We start from the raw sequence: 17,685 nt of genomic DNA, 5'->3' as shown, positions 1-17,685 counted from the left end.
CACAGAGTGAGCAAAGGTGCACCAGAACAGGTAATCTTTCACATCTGGCATGTATTTTGTATTAGATTTGTTTTCATAGCAATACTTCATATTTCTGTATCGCCACACTAGTACACACCTAATCTGGATGTTTTGGATGCACAAGTATGTCTTGATAATATCTTGACTCTTTAAGTTTTCTCACAGCCTCGCCTGCCACAGAGTGAGCAAAGGTGCACCAGAACAGGTAATCTTTCACATCTGGCATGTATTTTGTATTAGATTTGTTTTCATAGCAATACTTCATATTTCTGTATCGCCACACTAGTACACACCTAATCTGGATGTTTTGGATGCACAAGTATGTCTTGATAATATCTTGACTCTTTAAGTTTTCTCACAGCCTCGCCTGCCTTCAGGTTTTCAGTGCATGTTGGTTTTCTAACTATTCTTTGTAACTGCAGTGGTACGATTATAAAAGAAATATAGTTTTTATGTTTTTAATATTGCAAAAAATTGAGACTCGTTGCAGATTCTTAATCTTGCGTGGAACAAGTCAGATATTGAACGCAGAGTGCATGCAGTTATTGACAAATTTGCTGAGAGGGGGCTTCGGTCGCTTGCTGTTTCCTATCAGGTAAGTGACTGCTTTTTTTCCAATTTTTTTTAGTTTTATCACAATTCTGTCAAATTTTAACAGTAGATGCTTTTTTAACTGATGACATAGTTTCATCTTTTGTGAAGGAGGTACCCGACAATACTAAAGAAAGTGCTGGGGGTCCCTGGGAATTCATTGGTCTTCTCCCCTTGTTTGATCCTCCTCGCCATGACAGTGCTGAAACAATTAGAAGAGCTCTGGAACTCGGAGTGAGTGTGAAGATGATTACAGGTGGTTTTCTATGCTGAAGTTGTATTTCTCCTTCTTGTAATTTACACATGTGGTACTGAAACTTAAAATTCTAACTGGAAGTAAAAAGTGTTACCAAAGAGTACTAGCTGGCTGACATGTTTATTTTACCATCGTATTCAGGACATTTCAGCGATTTCTTTCTCTGACTGCATTTCTCATTTTCTGATAAACATTAAGAAATCTCTGAGATACAATTGCGCATTTAGAAACCTCTTCAAGAGACCAGGCGGACTTGTCTAGAATGGTTAACTTTGCTTTTTAGAGAATTTCGATAATAAATAAAAGTTTGTGTATGGATATGTCAGTGAATTATATTCATTTAATTGCACACTCCTGTTTTTGGTAACGTTAAGAAAATCTTTGGGGCACTAACACACGCAAACGGACACAACCCGCCACCACTTCCACTGATGTAGTACGAGTTTCACAGGAAAGATCATAAAGGAACAAATGAAGAAAAAAAAATCCAATATTGTCAAACTTCTTTTAATGTTATAACTTATACCTTTGATTACTATAGATTTTTTAGTCTTATCCATTTAGGATAAATTATTAGTTAGAAAATTTGATCGATTAGATTCTTTTTAGAACCTAATTATTATGGAAGTTTTTGTTTCACTATGATTAGAATTATTTCTTATCAGGTTAGTATCTTGATGATTAAGTTTTTGCGAGTATATACAAGGACTAGTTTTCTTGGTAAAGTATGAAGATGTTTATAAAATACTTATGATTTCTTTAGATTGTGTAATGCAATGCAACATTGGTTGTGAAATTGTAATTTTTGAAGGTGTGAGACCCTAATTGCATTGCATGAAGTCCGTGATCCTTGCTGAGGCTATGTTACAATTGAAACATGTGTGATGCCAAAAGAATGATTGCAAAAAGCCATAAGTCTATACTTTTTTCTTCCTCCTCGTTCTTTTCTCATTTCCCATTATTTAGAATTAGAGCTGGAAAATTCCACCATCACTTAACAATATCGACATCATTTCAAATTTCTATATTTTTTATACAGGTTAACTTTTAGTGATGTCTGCTCAAAGAATGAAGCTACTTCAAAGTTTTCAACATATCCAATTTCAAAATTGAGCTCAAATTTTATAACAATGGAAATTCATGTGGGATGAGTTTCGCTTAAAAAATCGCAAAATAAACAAATGAAGAAAGGAAAAAAAATGATGGCTAAAACTTCTTTTAGTGTTAGAATTTTGATTTCAGTATACTTTTTGTAGTCTGATATAATGGACAGGTTATTAGTTGGGAATTTTAAATGATTTAAAAATCTTTTTGAGCTTAATTCTTGTGGATATTTTTCCGTATGATTAGAATTATTTCTAATCTATGACTAGTTTACTGGTGATGAAGTTTTGTAAGCTCATGAAAAACTAGTTTTTTTTAATAAAGATATGAAGATGGTTATTAAAAATTTACGGATTAGATATGTGATGCAATTCTGGGTCTGAAATCCTAGTTTTTGAAGGTGTAGACTGTAGACCTTAATTGGCGTAAGCCCCTGATCCATGGTGAGGCTAAATTATGATTGAGAATATTGTGATGCCAAAAGAGTTATTCTACAAAGTCCCAACACTATACTTTTATTCTCCCTCTTGTTTTCTTGTTCATGCACACAAGATAATCCCACATACGCATACATATAGTATCCAGGGTTCATTGCATGTACACCGTGTACTATGGTGGTGTAGCCAATAATATCCTCTAAACCTTTTCTATTAGGACTTACACACCCTTAATCTGAGATGGCACTACTTTTTTATTGTTAATTCAGAGGGTAAATAAGTCTTTTTTCAGTTGAACTGAGGGAAAAAGGTAATTTTTTATTGTGTGATTTCCAGGAAACATCTCAACCTTAGTTTGGAAATAATGTTGTTTGGAGTTCGGTGGGTGTAAGTGTGAATAAAATAGTATAGGGATATGCACCCTCATTGTACAGGGAGTTTATATGCAATTAACCCTAATCCATCTTACTTGGTGTCCACTTTTTGGCTATGCATCGGTGTAAAATAGTATAATACACACCCATCTGCATGAATATGATCTTCGTTTGTTTACATCTCTGCAAGTGGTAGAGTTAAATACATCTCTCTCTCTCTCTCTCTCTCTCTCTCTCTCTCTCTCTCTCTCTCTCTCTGAATTCCTCGCAGCACCAGAAATCAATTAAAGTTACTGTTACACTCATCTCAAACTTTCTCTGGTCTGGGACATCTTCAGGTGACCAATTGGCCATAGCCAAAGAAACTGGACGGAGGCTTGGAATGGGCACAAACATGTACCCATCTTCATCTTTGCTGGGTGAAACCAAGGATGGAGAGTTTGCAGCTCTACCGGTTGATGACTTAATTGAGCAAGCAGATGGTTTTGCTGGGGTTTTTCCAGGTAAGTTATATGCAGATCAGTACATCTTTATATGATATCACTGTGTTAAATCTATTTTTGATATAGAACACAAGTATGAAATTGTGAAGAGACTACAAGCAAGAAAGCACATATGTGGGATGACCGGAGATGGAGTCAATGATGCACCCGCACTGAAGAAGGCAGACATAGGGATTGCAGTTGCTGATGCAACTGATGCTGCAAGAAGTGCTTCAGATATAGTTCTTACAGAGCCTGGATTGAGTGTTATTATCAGTGCTGTTTTAACAAGCCGCGCTATTTTTCAGAGAATGAAAAACTATACGGTAAACTGGCTTTTAACCATTATATTTTATTTGTAATGTCTATTACCTGGCAGCTACGTGCGAGACTTCTTTCCTTGCTTTCCATTTTACAGCATTTTTCCTGCTTATACTCTGTTTACCGCCCACTTTACAATATCTTCTTCCGAACTAGTGAATTTTCTTTTCATTATTGCTCTTTTGTTCTTCAAATATATGGATACCATCATTCCATGATCATAACATACTGTTATTTATATAGGAGGTTTCACAGTTTCCATTGTTTTACTTTGATGTTGATTCAACTGTACTTTGAGTTTTTTTTGCAGCCATGGGTGCTTTTTAGGAAACTAAGTTTGTATGCCACTTGTTCATATATAGCCACACATTAGACATTACTTAAAGTCCTATCAAACTCTTAAGTATTTGCTTTGTTAAAGAATTTGACTTTTCTGTTATTGCTTGCAGATATATGCTGTTTCCATAACGATACGTATTGTGGTAAGTTGTATATTTGCTTGTCTATGGTTAACTAGCCTCTTGTATTTAAAGAATATTCCCAATAGTACTTTTTATTCCTTTGCACATTAATCTTATAAATGGTGCTCGTCCGAGTCCAAAACTAGTGTAAACATTCGTTAGAGCAAGCACTGGAATTCATTGTGGAGAAAACAAAAATGAGGACACTATGAAACTTATAGTAATAGCTTTTGTGATTGTGCATATTCATTTGAGACTATCTTTCTCACATGTTGATGTTCTGTGTAACAGCTTGGATTTATGTTGCTAAATGTCTTCTGGAAGTTTGATTTTCCTCCATTTATGGTTCTTGTGATTGCCATTCTTAATGATGGTTAGACTTCATACTCGAGTTGCTACGCTCGAACTGAGTTCTTATGCTAGTGTATCTCTATTGCTCTCTTAATTCAAATGGAATATTATATCTCAGGTACCATCATGACTATCTCCAAAGACAGAGTCAGGCCATCTCCACTTCCTGATTCTTGGAAGCTCTCTGAAATTTTTGCAACGGGAGTTGTCCTTGGTGCTTATTTGGCTATAACCACAGTAATTTTCTACTATGCAGCTTATGAGACCGAGTTTTTTGTGGTAAGTTCCAGCAGTTCTTTTCTTGGTGTTTTGTCTGTTCTCTTTACAATAGTAGGTCATACGACTAATGACATAACATATGGACTCTTTTTTTTGGGTATTGACAACCCTGTTTTGTCAACCCAAGATTGCTATAGCATATCTGTGGGTAAATCATAGAATCAAACACGGCACATTGGTCCTGTAGCAAGCATATGCCTTGATAGCATGTGCATTCAAGTGCCTTGCCTAAATCAAAGCATGCCACTGGCAAAACATTTGATAGGCTTCCACATTAACATAATCATATAAACCTGAAAGGCATCTGTACTTTTATATGGTAGAATACCCTTTTCCGGCGCATCTCTAAGAAGTTAGAGGTAGCATATATCGAGGATATATGAGGAAGAATTGGTTAAGATGGCTTGGACATGTACAATGGAGACCAATAAACGTGCCATTAGGAGAGTTAAGATTGTAACCACTGGAGTGTGAATGAGATTGTAACCACTGGAGTGTGAATGACTAGGGCAGTATGAGATCATGGATTGAAGCAGTAAAAAGAATGCATAGTCCTAAGAGGAGATAGCTCTTGATTAATTTGTATGGAGAAAAGGGATTTACATAGCAACCCTAAAGATTAAAGATAAATGCTTAATCATTGATATTTGTTGCAGGATTACCTTTTCCAACTGCACTCATGAATTATCAATTATTGGAGAGTCTATGTGTCACCATACATCAATAGTTACATGTTATATCTTAGTTCTGTCCATGTTATCTTGCAGTACACTTTGTAATAATTGGGATTTCAAGGATCATTCCTGTGTTACTGTTGGAAATTTTTGGGAAGCTTTAGATATACAATCATTATATATACCTAACCATATAACGAGTCTTCTGATGCAAATATTTTTAGAATGTACCTTTTTCCTACAGTAATGTGAAATTACCCTAAAGGGAGGTGAATAGGGTAAATTGCTAATCTTATCCGATTTAATGCTAATTAAAAACTTATTAGTAAATATCCTAGCGAGTATGATATACAACAACTTATATGAGCAATGATATTAAACTAAGGGCAAATAAATATGAGACAATATAAACACGATAGAGGACAAATGAACAATCCAAACACAAGAAAATGATCACGGAGTTCGGTCCTTCCGACCTACGTCTCCGCTCTCCACTCCCGTGAAAAATCCATTATCACAACGGGTTTTCAACGTTCACCCAAAACGTTTACACCTCACAATTGGTTTTCTAGATCACCGAAAACTTTCACAATCTCACATACTTGCAATCACATTTTACACCCTCAAGTGTTGGTCTCTCACGTGTCGCCTCTGTCAAGTGCTCGGCTTTACTACCTCTCCCTAGACTTTACTACCGACGCCACTCCTTTTGGTATCGACCACGTCTCTCACCACACACTTCTCTCAATGTACTAGTGTATTACAAGGTGATCTCACAAATAAGCATAAGAAAAATGTTTGTTCTCTACAATATATAAGAACTCAATGTAATCCCACACTCAATGTTACAAACTCACAACCCCAATTATACTATGTATGAAAATACTTAAGCTCAAGTGGGTGTGTGTAAACAATGAGTAAAAATGAAATATAAACTCAATTAAAGTCTAGCTTATGGAAATGATAATCAAACGTATAAATACTTAGAGATTGAGTTTAGAAAACTTCTCCAATGGAAAACAAGAATGAGAGAGATGAGATGAAAGCCCAAACACAATATGATGATCTCTTCTTCCTCTTGTGAAAACTTCTTCACAAAACCAAACTTGAAACACTTAAAAATTCTTAAACAAACTTGCCCAAAACTTGATTTAAAATTTTCTAAGTTAACTAAGAAGTTATGAGGCATGGGGTATTTATAGGATCACAAGACAAACCCCAAAAACCAAGAAAACCAAGTAAAAAGACAAAAAAACCGAAAACTGTGCATTTTGAAAAACTAGTCGTTACAGTGTTATAAGTCGACTTGCTACAGTACATACGTCGACTTGTAACTAGCCGTTATAGGCTGAAGAACTCATATAAGTCGACTTGCAAAAGTGATAAGTCGACTTATAACATATAAGTCGACTTGCTTTGGTGATAAGTCGACTCAGCAGATAAAAACTGTATTTTTCAGAACAGTTCATAAGTCGACTTGTCTTAATCATAAGTCGATTTATAAACATGTACATTACTGTTCATGTATGAAATCTGATTTTTAAAGTGCCTTAAAAAATAACAAATAAATTTTAAAAAATATAAAACTTTGAAAAATGATTATAACCATGAAAATGAACATGTTACAAAAACAAATTTTCAAATTGCATCTCTTAATTGTGAAAACCCTTCATTTTGTAAAATAGTCCAAAAATATAAAAACTTAAAACACATGTTTTTGACAAACAAACTTGCATATTCATTTTGAAAGGATTAAAGGGCTTGGTAAAAGATATAAAATGGTGTAATTTAGTCTTTAATCCATAAACACATATTTTTGCAAATAAACATGATTTTATTGATTTAAAACTTGTTGATTAATGAAATCATCTTAAGCACATATAAACATGAAAATATATTTATATATGTGTATTAAAAACTTGTTGATTAATGAAATCATCTTAAGCACATATAAACATGAAAATATATTTATATATGTGTATTAAGTTTTCATGTTTATGTGGCTAAACACATTGCACATATAAACATGAAAATATATTTATATATGTGTATTAAGTTTTCATGTTTATGTGGCTAAACACATTGTTTACCAAAACCAAAAATGATAAATATGAAAGATGTATGTATGTATATAATTAAGTAAATTTGTTTCATATTCAAACTTGAAAACTATAAAACCAAAACCTGTGTGTATAAGATTGAGCTCTAAGTATTAACACACAAGTATAAACCCTAAACTATAAAAACTATACCTAAGCAATATTGATCTTCAATTAAGCTCGTCTTGATAAAAATGGATGAAACTTGAACTTGAATCTTTGACTTGAATTGCGAATTGCTTCATTCTGATATTCTTTCCATCCTCCATTGGATATGATCATGTATGCACAATCCAACCAACCTCCAACTAAGGTATTTGTGTAGATTACCTAACAAAACAAATGCAAGCACCCGACGCACAATGTTAGGAATTGTTTGTAATCATCAAAACAAGATTAGGGAATGAGCTCATAAACATGAGACCTAACATAATGTAAATACATCTCTGATGCCTAATCTATTCTTTTTCTTGTTTTTTCTTTTTTCAGCATGCTTCCAAGGTGAGGAACTTCTTCAAAAAAGAGCTAAATCTATCAGATAAGATTTAAATATGAAAATATTTATAGTTTATTAGCTTTCTACTGATAATTTGTAATTTGAAATGTATCTATTTTTTTCCATATGCACTGTGATCCACAGAGAGTTATGCATATTGTTCTTTATGCAGCCTTTGTTCAAACTGAAGACATTCAACAAACGCAAGTTAGATATGTCCAATAATGAAATTCGTTTTGAGGTCACCGAAATGTTGGCTTCTGCTGTATACCTTCAAGTGAGCACCATCAGTCAGGCCCTAATTTTTGTTACTCGGTCCAGGGGTTTTTCTTACTTTGAGAGACCAGGTCTACTGCTTGTTATTGCATTTGTAATAGCTCAACTGGTGAGTTTTCTGGCCACATCTGAACTTGTGTTAGAAATTTGGTAAGACGTTAAGGATTGGCAGTGAAAAAATCACTCTAACATGCTGGCCCACCTCATTGTGAGCTCTCAAAATATCAAGAAAATCAGTACAGTGTCTTCATTTATTTACCTGTTTAGTTAAAAATTATATGGGTTTTTGTAGTTACCTCTTAAGTAATTTACCTTCTTCATAATGGTGGAAAGTTTCAGTATTTATCATTATCCATGATTTATCCTTACTGCTACCGACCTGATGCCAATCCTGTATGGGTTGGTGTGAATTCGTCTCAAAGGAAAACATTGGCTAGAGAAGGCCTTCTGAGACAGCTACAGCTAGGTCTAGTTTGAATCATTTTCCTCACTGACCTGCACTGTCTTGGTCATGGCTACAGCTAGGTCTATTTTGAAGTAACCTTGATTGTGCACCTAGTTACCATGGTATTAAGCACCATGAAGTGAATCATGGAAAAAAGGCTAAGAAACTCTTTGAATAGATTTTTTGGGAATTTGTAGAATCCTTTAATAAATTCCCACAACGATGTTCCTTGGGGAGGTGGGATTAACAAAATGTAAAGAGAAAAAAGACACGTAGGAATTCTATCAAGACAAATCAATTTCTTCTTTTTCCTCGCTTACTCCTGAGGATCAATCAGTAATCATGATGGTTTAAATGAGTGGACGTTGTTCGTAGAATCAGGATGTTTTGAGAGGATAAATGCTGTCAGTAGTATGCGACCATAGAATATCGATGAAGTTGAAGAGAGAATTTAAAATCTCTATAACAGCCATACTTGGGTCAGAATATTAGATAACTAAATAACTCCTCCAAATGAATACAGTTGAAATGAGAATGTCAAGATGGTGTCTTACTTATCCATCTTTGTGAGCATGCTTTGCACTAATTGACCTTAATTTTTCCTCTAGGTAACTACGTAGGGAGATACATGATCTCGTCTTACTCAAATCATAAATTGTTGAAGATAATTTGTAGCCCTTAACAAACCATGAATCTGATAGGCTCCTCTATCGTTGGCATACAGACCAATTTATGTCATGATCCATTTCAAGTTTCGCTAAAAAACAAACTTCGAGTTTCATTTCGTCTTTGGTAATATTTTCTGCAAATTATGTGATTTACTCTTGTATTAATTGTTAATTGTTTAATAATTGATCTATTCATCGGTAATGTAACTCTCTGTGTACTACATTAACACAATATATAGCGGCTAATTATATGACCATATTTCTTTTTTATCTAATAGCTCATGATGGATTTGTGCAAGAATAATTATGTTTTTCACTGAGTTATTGACGTGTTTTCTACATTCTCCAACTTACATGACAGATTGCGACTGTATTAGCTGCGGAAGCAAACTTCAAATTTGCTGCAATCAAAGGTATAGGTTGGGGTTGGGCATTAGTTATTTGGATCTACAACATTGTTATATACCTATTCCTTGATCCAATTAAACTCGGAGTACGATATGTTCTTAGTGGGAGGGCCTGGAATCTGGTACTTGACAAAAGGGTGAGTAATTCATTTACTTGTATTCCATTTTATTTCAGTTTTATGTCAATCCCCTCATTGATTCATTACTATTCACATTTCTTATTATTTTAGCTTTATTATAATATTTTTTAATAACTTTCACATGATAATGTCTTTCAGATGGCATTTACAAACCGAAAAGATTTTGGTCGTGAAGCTCGAGAGGCTGCATGGGCCCGTGAGCAGCGGACATTGCATGGTTTGCAACCTGCAGAACCACTGATTTTTATGGAGAGAGGAAATTTCAGTGATATTAATCAGATGGCTGAAGAAGCTAAAAGGCGAGCAGAGATTACAAGGTGAGTCAAAAAGGATTGAATCCTTCAATAGAACCTATATAGAAACACAGGTCCTTAAAGGGAATATACTGATTGAAGGATCAAATTCGAGTATTTATTCCTACAATCATATGGTACTTTTGATTACTTCTATTTACTAAAAAAATCGAACTTACTAGTACAGGAAGCATGGTAGTACCTATATCAAAGAACTCAGTGTCCCCTTGTGCTACTTAAATCTTCAGATTGAAACCTTTCCGCACATAATTATTTTGTAATCTCAGACTTTTTAGACTTGAAAAGGAATCTAATTCTTATTGGAGAAATATGAGGTAACAAGTGGCAACTATGGTGACACACTCTATGGAAGAAGGTGAAATTAGAAATGGGAATGTTATAGTATAACGACACCATTCAAAAGGGCTAAATTACCAGATTGGTATATTTTGTTGCCTACCTTTACCAATAAGGTATATTTTATTGCAACAGAAACAAGGTACAAAGTCCTATTTACGTTTACCCATAAGGCTCCATACTTGGCCGACGATGAACTTTTTGCTCACGTGACCTCACGTGATTGTTAGTTGGGGCTTTTATGCTGTTGACTTGGTGAAATGCTGCTGAGGTGTATAAGCTAGTTGAGAGTCATTTAACAGTGAAATGGATTTCAAATTGGTGATGAAACTGTTTCTGAAGTGTTCTTCCATGATGAGTCTGCCTCCAGTTTGAGTAGATGTGCCGTGCACATTGCCTATGTTCAAATTGTGGCCAAACCTCATGAGTAGCAGGCACTAGAGTCTTTGAAAAATGGAAAAATACTTATTAGTCAACCATGCATGACATATATAAATGACTGTGGAATATCAAAAATGAAATATTAATATGCCTTTTTTTATCACTAAGCACAGTCCATGCATCACCTTCTCCCATATGGAGATCATTAGTCAAGATCGTTAAGAACCATTGCCATGAATTCCTTGTCTCCCCCTCCAGAACTGCCCAAGCTAGTAGCCACATATGATTGTTGCCATCTCTTCTCATAGCACTCAACAATAGACTGCCACATGCATGTTTCAGAAAACACCTATCAAGGCCAATTATCCTCCTACAGCCACATATGAAACCACCTTTCATTAACTTTAAAAGCTACATAAAACCTCATAAAGGTAGCTGGTTGCCCTTTTTGTGCCTCCCCCACCTTCAAATTACATGTTGTATTTGGATTTGATCTCATAAGCTTTCTCATGTAGGGCTTCAATAACCCATACTGCTTCTTCATCAACCCCTCTACTGCATTTAAAGCTTTGGCTTCTCATGCACTTCTGTAAAGCAACTTGGATTTCTAAGTTTTTTTTTTCTCATGTCCAATTTGATATATGTAGGCTTCAACTTTGGATCCTCAATATCTTGTCCAGATGCTCTTGGCCAATTCTCTGTGATTATCCTATTCTTGAATGTCCTATTACAAGTATGAACTTCTTGCATGCTCTTGATTTGCCATGAACTCTTATTCTCTACATCAGGCCCAACATTGAATTCCCAATGACACACTGAACAACCAATATGCAATTGTTTCTTATCATTCTTAAGGTAAAGCAAGTCATAAGGATGACTTCTTTCAAAACTTCCCTTGAAGAAAATTTAAGCCCTGGTTCAAAGTAAACAGCCTTCATATCTACCTTATCATTAAAGTATTTGTATACCATGCTTTGTTTCCTTACCCTTTTTCTTTTCTGGACGCCCTCTTCATCTTCACTATCATCCAATGCTCCTTGTCATCACTATCTCTTAGATCTGAAATATAGCCTCCTTCAAAAGTAGTCGAAGCAAGAGGCCGTTTACTCTTCCTTGGAACTATGACTCTGGTCTTTGGACCACCAATGTTCAACTCCTCAGTAGTAGGTTGTAGGATGAAGTTCCTCCCTGGCCCATGATGGTGCTTCATTTGCTGCATTTTCTGTGTCAACATGTGGTGCATTTCCTGTGTCAGATTGTTGTACTTGTGCATTTCATGCAATAGGAACTAAGCTTATTGAGGAAAATGTGGCATCAGGAATACTATTGTATGCACCTCCGTTATGATTTCCCAATCTTGCTCCTGAAAGCAATTCTACCCTTTTCTCCTGTTACAATCTCTTTATATACGTGCCTAAGCTCAAATAATTCATCATCCTCACTATTCAAAGACTCTTGAGGTTACTATCGACATATTCAACTGAGTTGGACTGTCATAATCAGTATTAACATCATCATTTGGTGCATGTTTAGTTTCATTTTCATTCATTTTCTCACCTGCAATTACTTGTTGTGATGTACTAGGCATAGGGGTGGAAACGAACCGAATCGAATCGAATCGAATACCATGATATTCATATTCGTATTCGGTTAATTTTCACGAATTCAAATCGAACTCGAATTTGTGTCGGATAGGGAAAAAGTGTTCAAATTTGGTTCCGTTAATTAGACTTAAATGTTCACGAATATCTCAATAGCACACTTGTTAAGTCACTAGATCCTCAACCATTGAAAAGATGGAAAGAAAATATGAAATGAAAAGAAGAAGAAATGGTAAAATAAAGAGAAAAAAAAGACTAATCCCCACCCCCACACCTAAATTTTACATTGTTTTCGATGCAAATTATATGATGCACAAAGTAAAGCAGATAGGAAATGACAGACTTACATCTGTTCGGTCGACCTGGAACAATGATAAAATGATAAAAATATACAATTACCTTTGATATGATGAGGATATAGCCAAAATTTTCTTTTTCACTTATTTTCCTTTTTTTTTGAAGAAAACTTCAAACCCTATGTTTGAAGTCTTTTCTTATTTATTGTCTATAACTTTTTACTTAATTGTTATTATGATATTTCATTATAAGAATTATTATAGTGTATGTTTATAAATTATTAATATAATACTTATAAATGTCAATATTTATAAAATTATGCGTACGTAAAAGATACTACAACATAATAATCTAGACGTAAAAACATAAACAAATATTTAATAATCAAATGAATCGAATATACCTCTGGTCAAATGCTATTCGTTTATGAATATTCATTTATTATTAAATGAACTACTGAATCGAAATATTACTGAATATTTGGACGAATAATAACCGAACTGTTTATTAGTTATTTGTTCGTTTCCACTTTCCACCCTAGTCTAGGCAGACCTAAAGATTCTTGGCCACTGACATTTTCCCTCTAAACTCATCTAAAGAGTTCAAATCATCACCTTCATCATCCTCCATTGTCTCAGTGAGGACTATCTAGAGGACAATTTATATGTTTCATCCTCAACTGAGTGACAGCTGTCTCAGCGAGGACAATTTACATGTTTCATCCTCAACTGAGTTATCACTGTCACTAGAGGAGACATTTTGGTCAACAAGTATATTTTCATGGGGAGGACTAAAAACTTTAGGTGTTTGATCTTTGAGTGAGTATGACACTTTTCTCCTAGGTGTTAACTTCTTCCTCTGTGCAAGTTTTTTTTTCACTTTTTAGGAGTATGGTGGATGAGGTTGGTATTTACTGCTTCTTGCTAGTAGCATGGGGCACGTGGAATCCCGTGTGAATCAGCAAGGACTATCTTGAAAGGCTAAATACTCTTGGGTGACTAATAGCGAAGTAGCTACGAGTAGAGATTCTCTGTTAGGGGAGCTCTATTCGTAGCGACTTCAATGGTTTGAGGCTTCCTTGATTGAGAAAAAGCCTCCCTTGCACCCCTAGCGCCTTACGAAATATAGGGGGGAATTTTTTTGTTGATTAGGTAGACTCAAACCCTCCAATAGCATGTCCACCTCTATGGGTACATCAACCTATGATCAACAAAAATCTCAATTACTTTATGAATTTTAGCAGATTCGAGCATCTAAGTCATGTTCTGAATTCGAATTTCTCAATCCTCCCATACCTAACAATGCATAATACATGTGTTGCACACTGTTATATCCATATTGCTCTACCTTTAGCAGTAGTAAAGAAAAAGCCATGGATCTACGAAGTATGAATTCAACACTAAAATCTCCCCCAATATAACCAACAAAATCTCCAGATCCAAATGAAAAAATTGGCCCACCATGCCTAAATTTCACCATAATACACCCAGAAATCTGCATTAAATTAAAAAATATTGTTAAAAACATGCTAATTAATAAAAAAATAAGCTAATTACAGAACTTAAATACAAATCTGACCCTAAATTTCAGGAAATACTTGTGATTAAACAAGAAAAGCATTAAAATTCCGAAGAGAAGTTTTGAGGTTTTCAACTTTACCTTTAGGGACCACGATGAAGATGGCGGCTTCAGTTCCTCACCCTCTATCTGATGTCATATGCTGGGACCAAAACTCCAATGGTCCAAGCGATCTCCACTGCTAACTCTAGATTTCAATTTCTCTCTCCCTGTTGATTTTTGTCTATCTTACTGGTAAATGTAGGCAACAAAATATCTCCTTGAAGTATTACTACACCATCCACTACAAATCCATCCACGAGCTTACATATTAAATTCTCCTTTGCAACCTTAGTGATAAAACTCTACTGAGGACAAACAAACTCAGGCTTACTTATGCAAATTCCTCTGATGCTACTGAGACATGCTGATTGATTGTTCATTGTGCAGGTTGAGGGAGCTGCACACGCTGAAAGGACGAGTAGAATCTTCTGCAAAACTCAAGGGACTCGATATTGAAGGCGTTAATCCGCATTATACTGTGTGATGGTGGAAAGTAAATCATATCACAGCTGCTTTCTCTGCTACCCAGATGTCTTCAGGATTGTGATTGCCGTCACTATTTTTTAGTTCTTTGGTTCAAATTGCTTAGTTTAGCCCGCCACAATACGGAATAAAGACTTTAATAGCAATAATAAATTGTGTGCAATAAAAGGCCGTTAATGGCTTCTTGCTGACTTGTATAGGTGAATTTAAACTTTGTTAACTATGATCTGTTTCATGATCTACATCCTAGCCAGTACCCTATATCTACTCTTTTTTACAAATGGGAGAACCTAAGATTCACTATTTATGCTACAGTAAATGCTACAATAGTATTTATTGTAGCAAACATGAATGGTATACTATAGTATTTTTTGTGAAAAAAAATCACTGTGGCACACGAGAATGCTGTAACATTTTAATGAATTGTAGCAGAGATGTGAACTGTAGCGCTTCAAAACTTAAAAAAAACTGAAGCATTTAAAATCAAAAAATTACTGTACCAAGAAAAAAAATAATATGCCGTGCTTTGCACGGTGTTCATGACTAGTAGTTTAAGAATTCAAACTCAGAGATTGGTTTATATTGGACATATGATTATTGTGTGGGAAAGCCCAATCGCTATTATGTCACGTTAATGAGTTTTATCTATATAATTATCCATAGCTTGTTTTTGTGGGAAAGCCCAATCGCTATTATGTCACGTTAATGAGTTTTATCTATATAATTATCCATAGCTTGTTTATGTTGGCATAATTAACTATTTTTGAGTTTTAGGAATAACTACTTCTATCTCCATAATAATTACCAATATTTTCGTAGATCCATTTTAATTTGTAGATATCCAAAAGGAGTTGCGTTTCTTACACTTAGACAAGGGTGAGGCTACCATTTAAATGGATAAGGAAAAAAGAAGTACGTATAATAAATAGAGGGTTGATGTTGAATATATTAGTTTAAAAACAACAGGAGATTATAATTTAGAATAGATGATCATCCAGTTACTAGAATAACTATAATAGGATTTATGTCAATCTAAAATTAATTCGTGATACAGCTCATATTAATGAATGTTGGGCTTGGTGGGGTCCGCCAAAATTGAGTGGGCGGATCATCGACTGTTCGGCAAAATTTTAAAATGGACCATTTTTAAGGAATAATTACTATTTTTGACCTAGTTGTAACTTATTATTAAATTTGGTCTAGTTTCAGTCACGTCAACTATGTTTGCTGAAAGATTCCCAATTTCTTAGAGTTTAGAACTCTACTAAACTACACGAGATTGAGAATCCTATGTAGTTTATAACATATAAACTATACAAAATTCACAATCTCGTGTAGTTGGTTCGGTGATAAATAGCTTAAGAGTTAGGTTATGAGTGGAAAGGTCATGGTTTGAATCTTAGCCAAGTAATAAATTATTTTTTATGTTTAACTTCTGAATAGATAAATATAAATGTTGGTGATGATGAGATTTGAACTCAAGACCATTTAAGTCATTGAAATCTAACTCTCTTAGAGCTAACCACTTGACCAACCACATAAGATTGTAAATTTTGTGCAGTTTCTATATTATAAATTACATGGGATTCCCATTCCCATGTAGTTTAGTAGAGTTCTAAACTCTAGGGATTGAGAATCTCGTGAAATTTAATTTTTTACTAAACTACATGGAATTCTCAATCTCATAGAGTTCGTAAAATATATTTCGTAATTTTGACTGGTTTTCAACCCATATGGCTAAAACTAGGTCGAAATTGCTAAATAAGCTGCAACTGGGTTAATTTTTGTGATTAAGTTTCTAAAAGGCTCTATTTTAAAAATTTGTCCTGTATAATATTCTAGTTGAACTAGGATACTTATCTCTATACCATATATGTATAGATATAGGGTTTTTCATGAAGAATTGAGAAAAATATACAGTAAAAAGAATACAAATCCGTCATCTCCTTTTTAGTTCAAGTTCATACTTTATGCGGTAATCGTGGGGTGATATGCAGAGGCTTTTTGTTGGTTGCATGGTGTAGTCGTTCTCCGACTGTTGATCAAGATTGGCATGTCGATCCTTTTAGAAATGATCTGCGCTTAAACTTATTGTTTATGTTTCCTAGAAGTATGCTAGAATTTTTTAATTTTCTCTTTACATAATCTAGTTGTATATTATCCCTATTGCATCCATGTACTTATCCGAATCTTATATTGGTATTGGAGCCAGATTTAGGATCACTTGTAGTTTCTTGATGGCAATTTTGGTCATGGAACAGAAAAAATTATTTTTATGATGAAAAGTTTTATTTTTCATTCAAAATTCAAAATTTGATATTAAAAAAAATATCAAATCTTTGAATATTTTTATGATATTAGTGGGCTAAGTTTTGATAAATTAGGGATTTATCAAAAATATCTTTTTATAAATTAGGTTTTTATTAGAACCTTTTCCTTTAATCATGGACTAAAAGGAGGGGATTTTTTTTCTTTCTATATATTTGTTTTAAAATAACACAAAATGGGGGCTAAAATACTAACCTCCGCTTCCAGAACCTGGGGGCGCGACGGTAACCGTCAGGTTGGCCGGAGGGACCCCCTTCGCTGGGCGTCGGTGGTCACCTTCCTTAGTAACGACGCTGGGCATTGGTGGCCACACCTCCCAAAAAATATCGAGCTTGTCATTGGTTCTTACCTTCGATGGCGACAGCATTGGTTCTTACCTTCGACGGCGACAACATTGGGCAATTTTGTAAATATGGTTTTTTGAATTTTTTTATACTTCAGAA

At 34.6% G+C, this 17,685-nt stretch overlaps 1 protein-coding gene across 1 annotated transcript in view; it reads left to right on the top strand.

Annotated features, from left to right (window-relative positions):
* The window catches only part of LOC109839442 (plasma membrane ATPase 1-like), a 21,474-nt gene extending 6,279 nt beyond the window's left edge, over positions 1–15,195 (top strand). Inside the window, 13 exon segments of the mRNA XM_020407865.1 lie at positions 187–226; positions 512–616; positions 724–868; positions 3,122–3,286; positions 3,353–3,591; positions 4,036–4,068; positions 4,339–4,420; positions 4,517–4,677; positions 7,940–7,951; positions 8,119–8,331; positions 9,697–9,879; positions 10,021–10,199; positions 14,819–15,195. Of these exon segments, the coding sequence (XP_020263454.1) occupies positions 187–226; positions 512–616; positions 724–868; positions 3,122–3,286; positions 3,353–3,591; positions 4,036–4,068; positions 4,339–4,420; positions 4,517–4,677; positions 7,940–7,951; positions 8,119–8,331; positions 9,697–9,879; positions 10,021–10,199; positions 14,819–14,915 (1,654 nt within the window). The 3' untranslated portion in view covers positions 14,916–15,195.

The sequence above is a fragment of the Asparagus officinalis genome, chromosome 4 (assembly GCF_001876935.1).
Source record: "Asparagus officinalis chromosome 4, Aspof.V1, whole genome shotgun sequence".
NCBI lineage: Eukaryota > Viridiplantae > Streptophyta > Magnoliopsida > Asparagales > Asparagaceae > Asparagus > Asparagus officinalis.
This window is presented reverse-complemented; position numbering and strand designations above follow the sequence as displayed.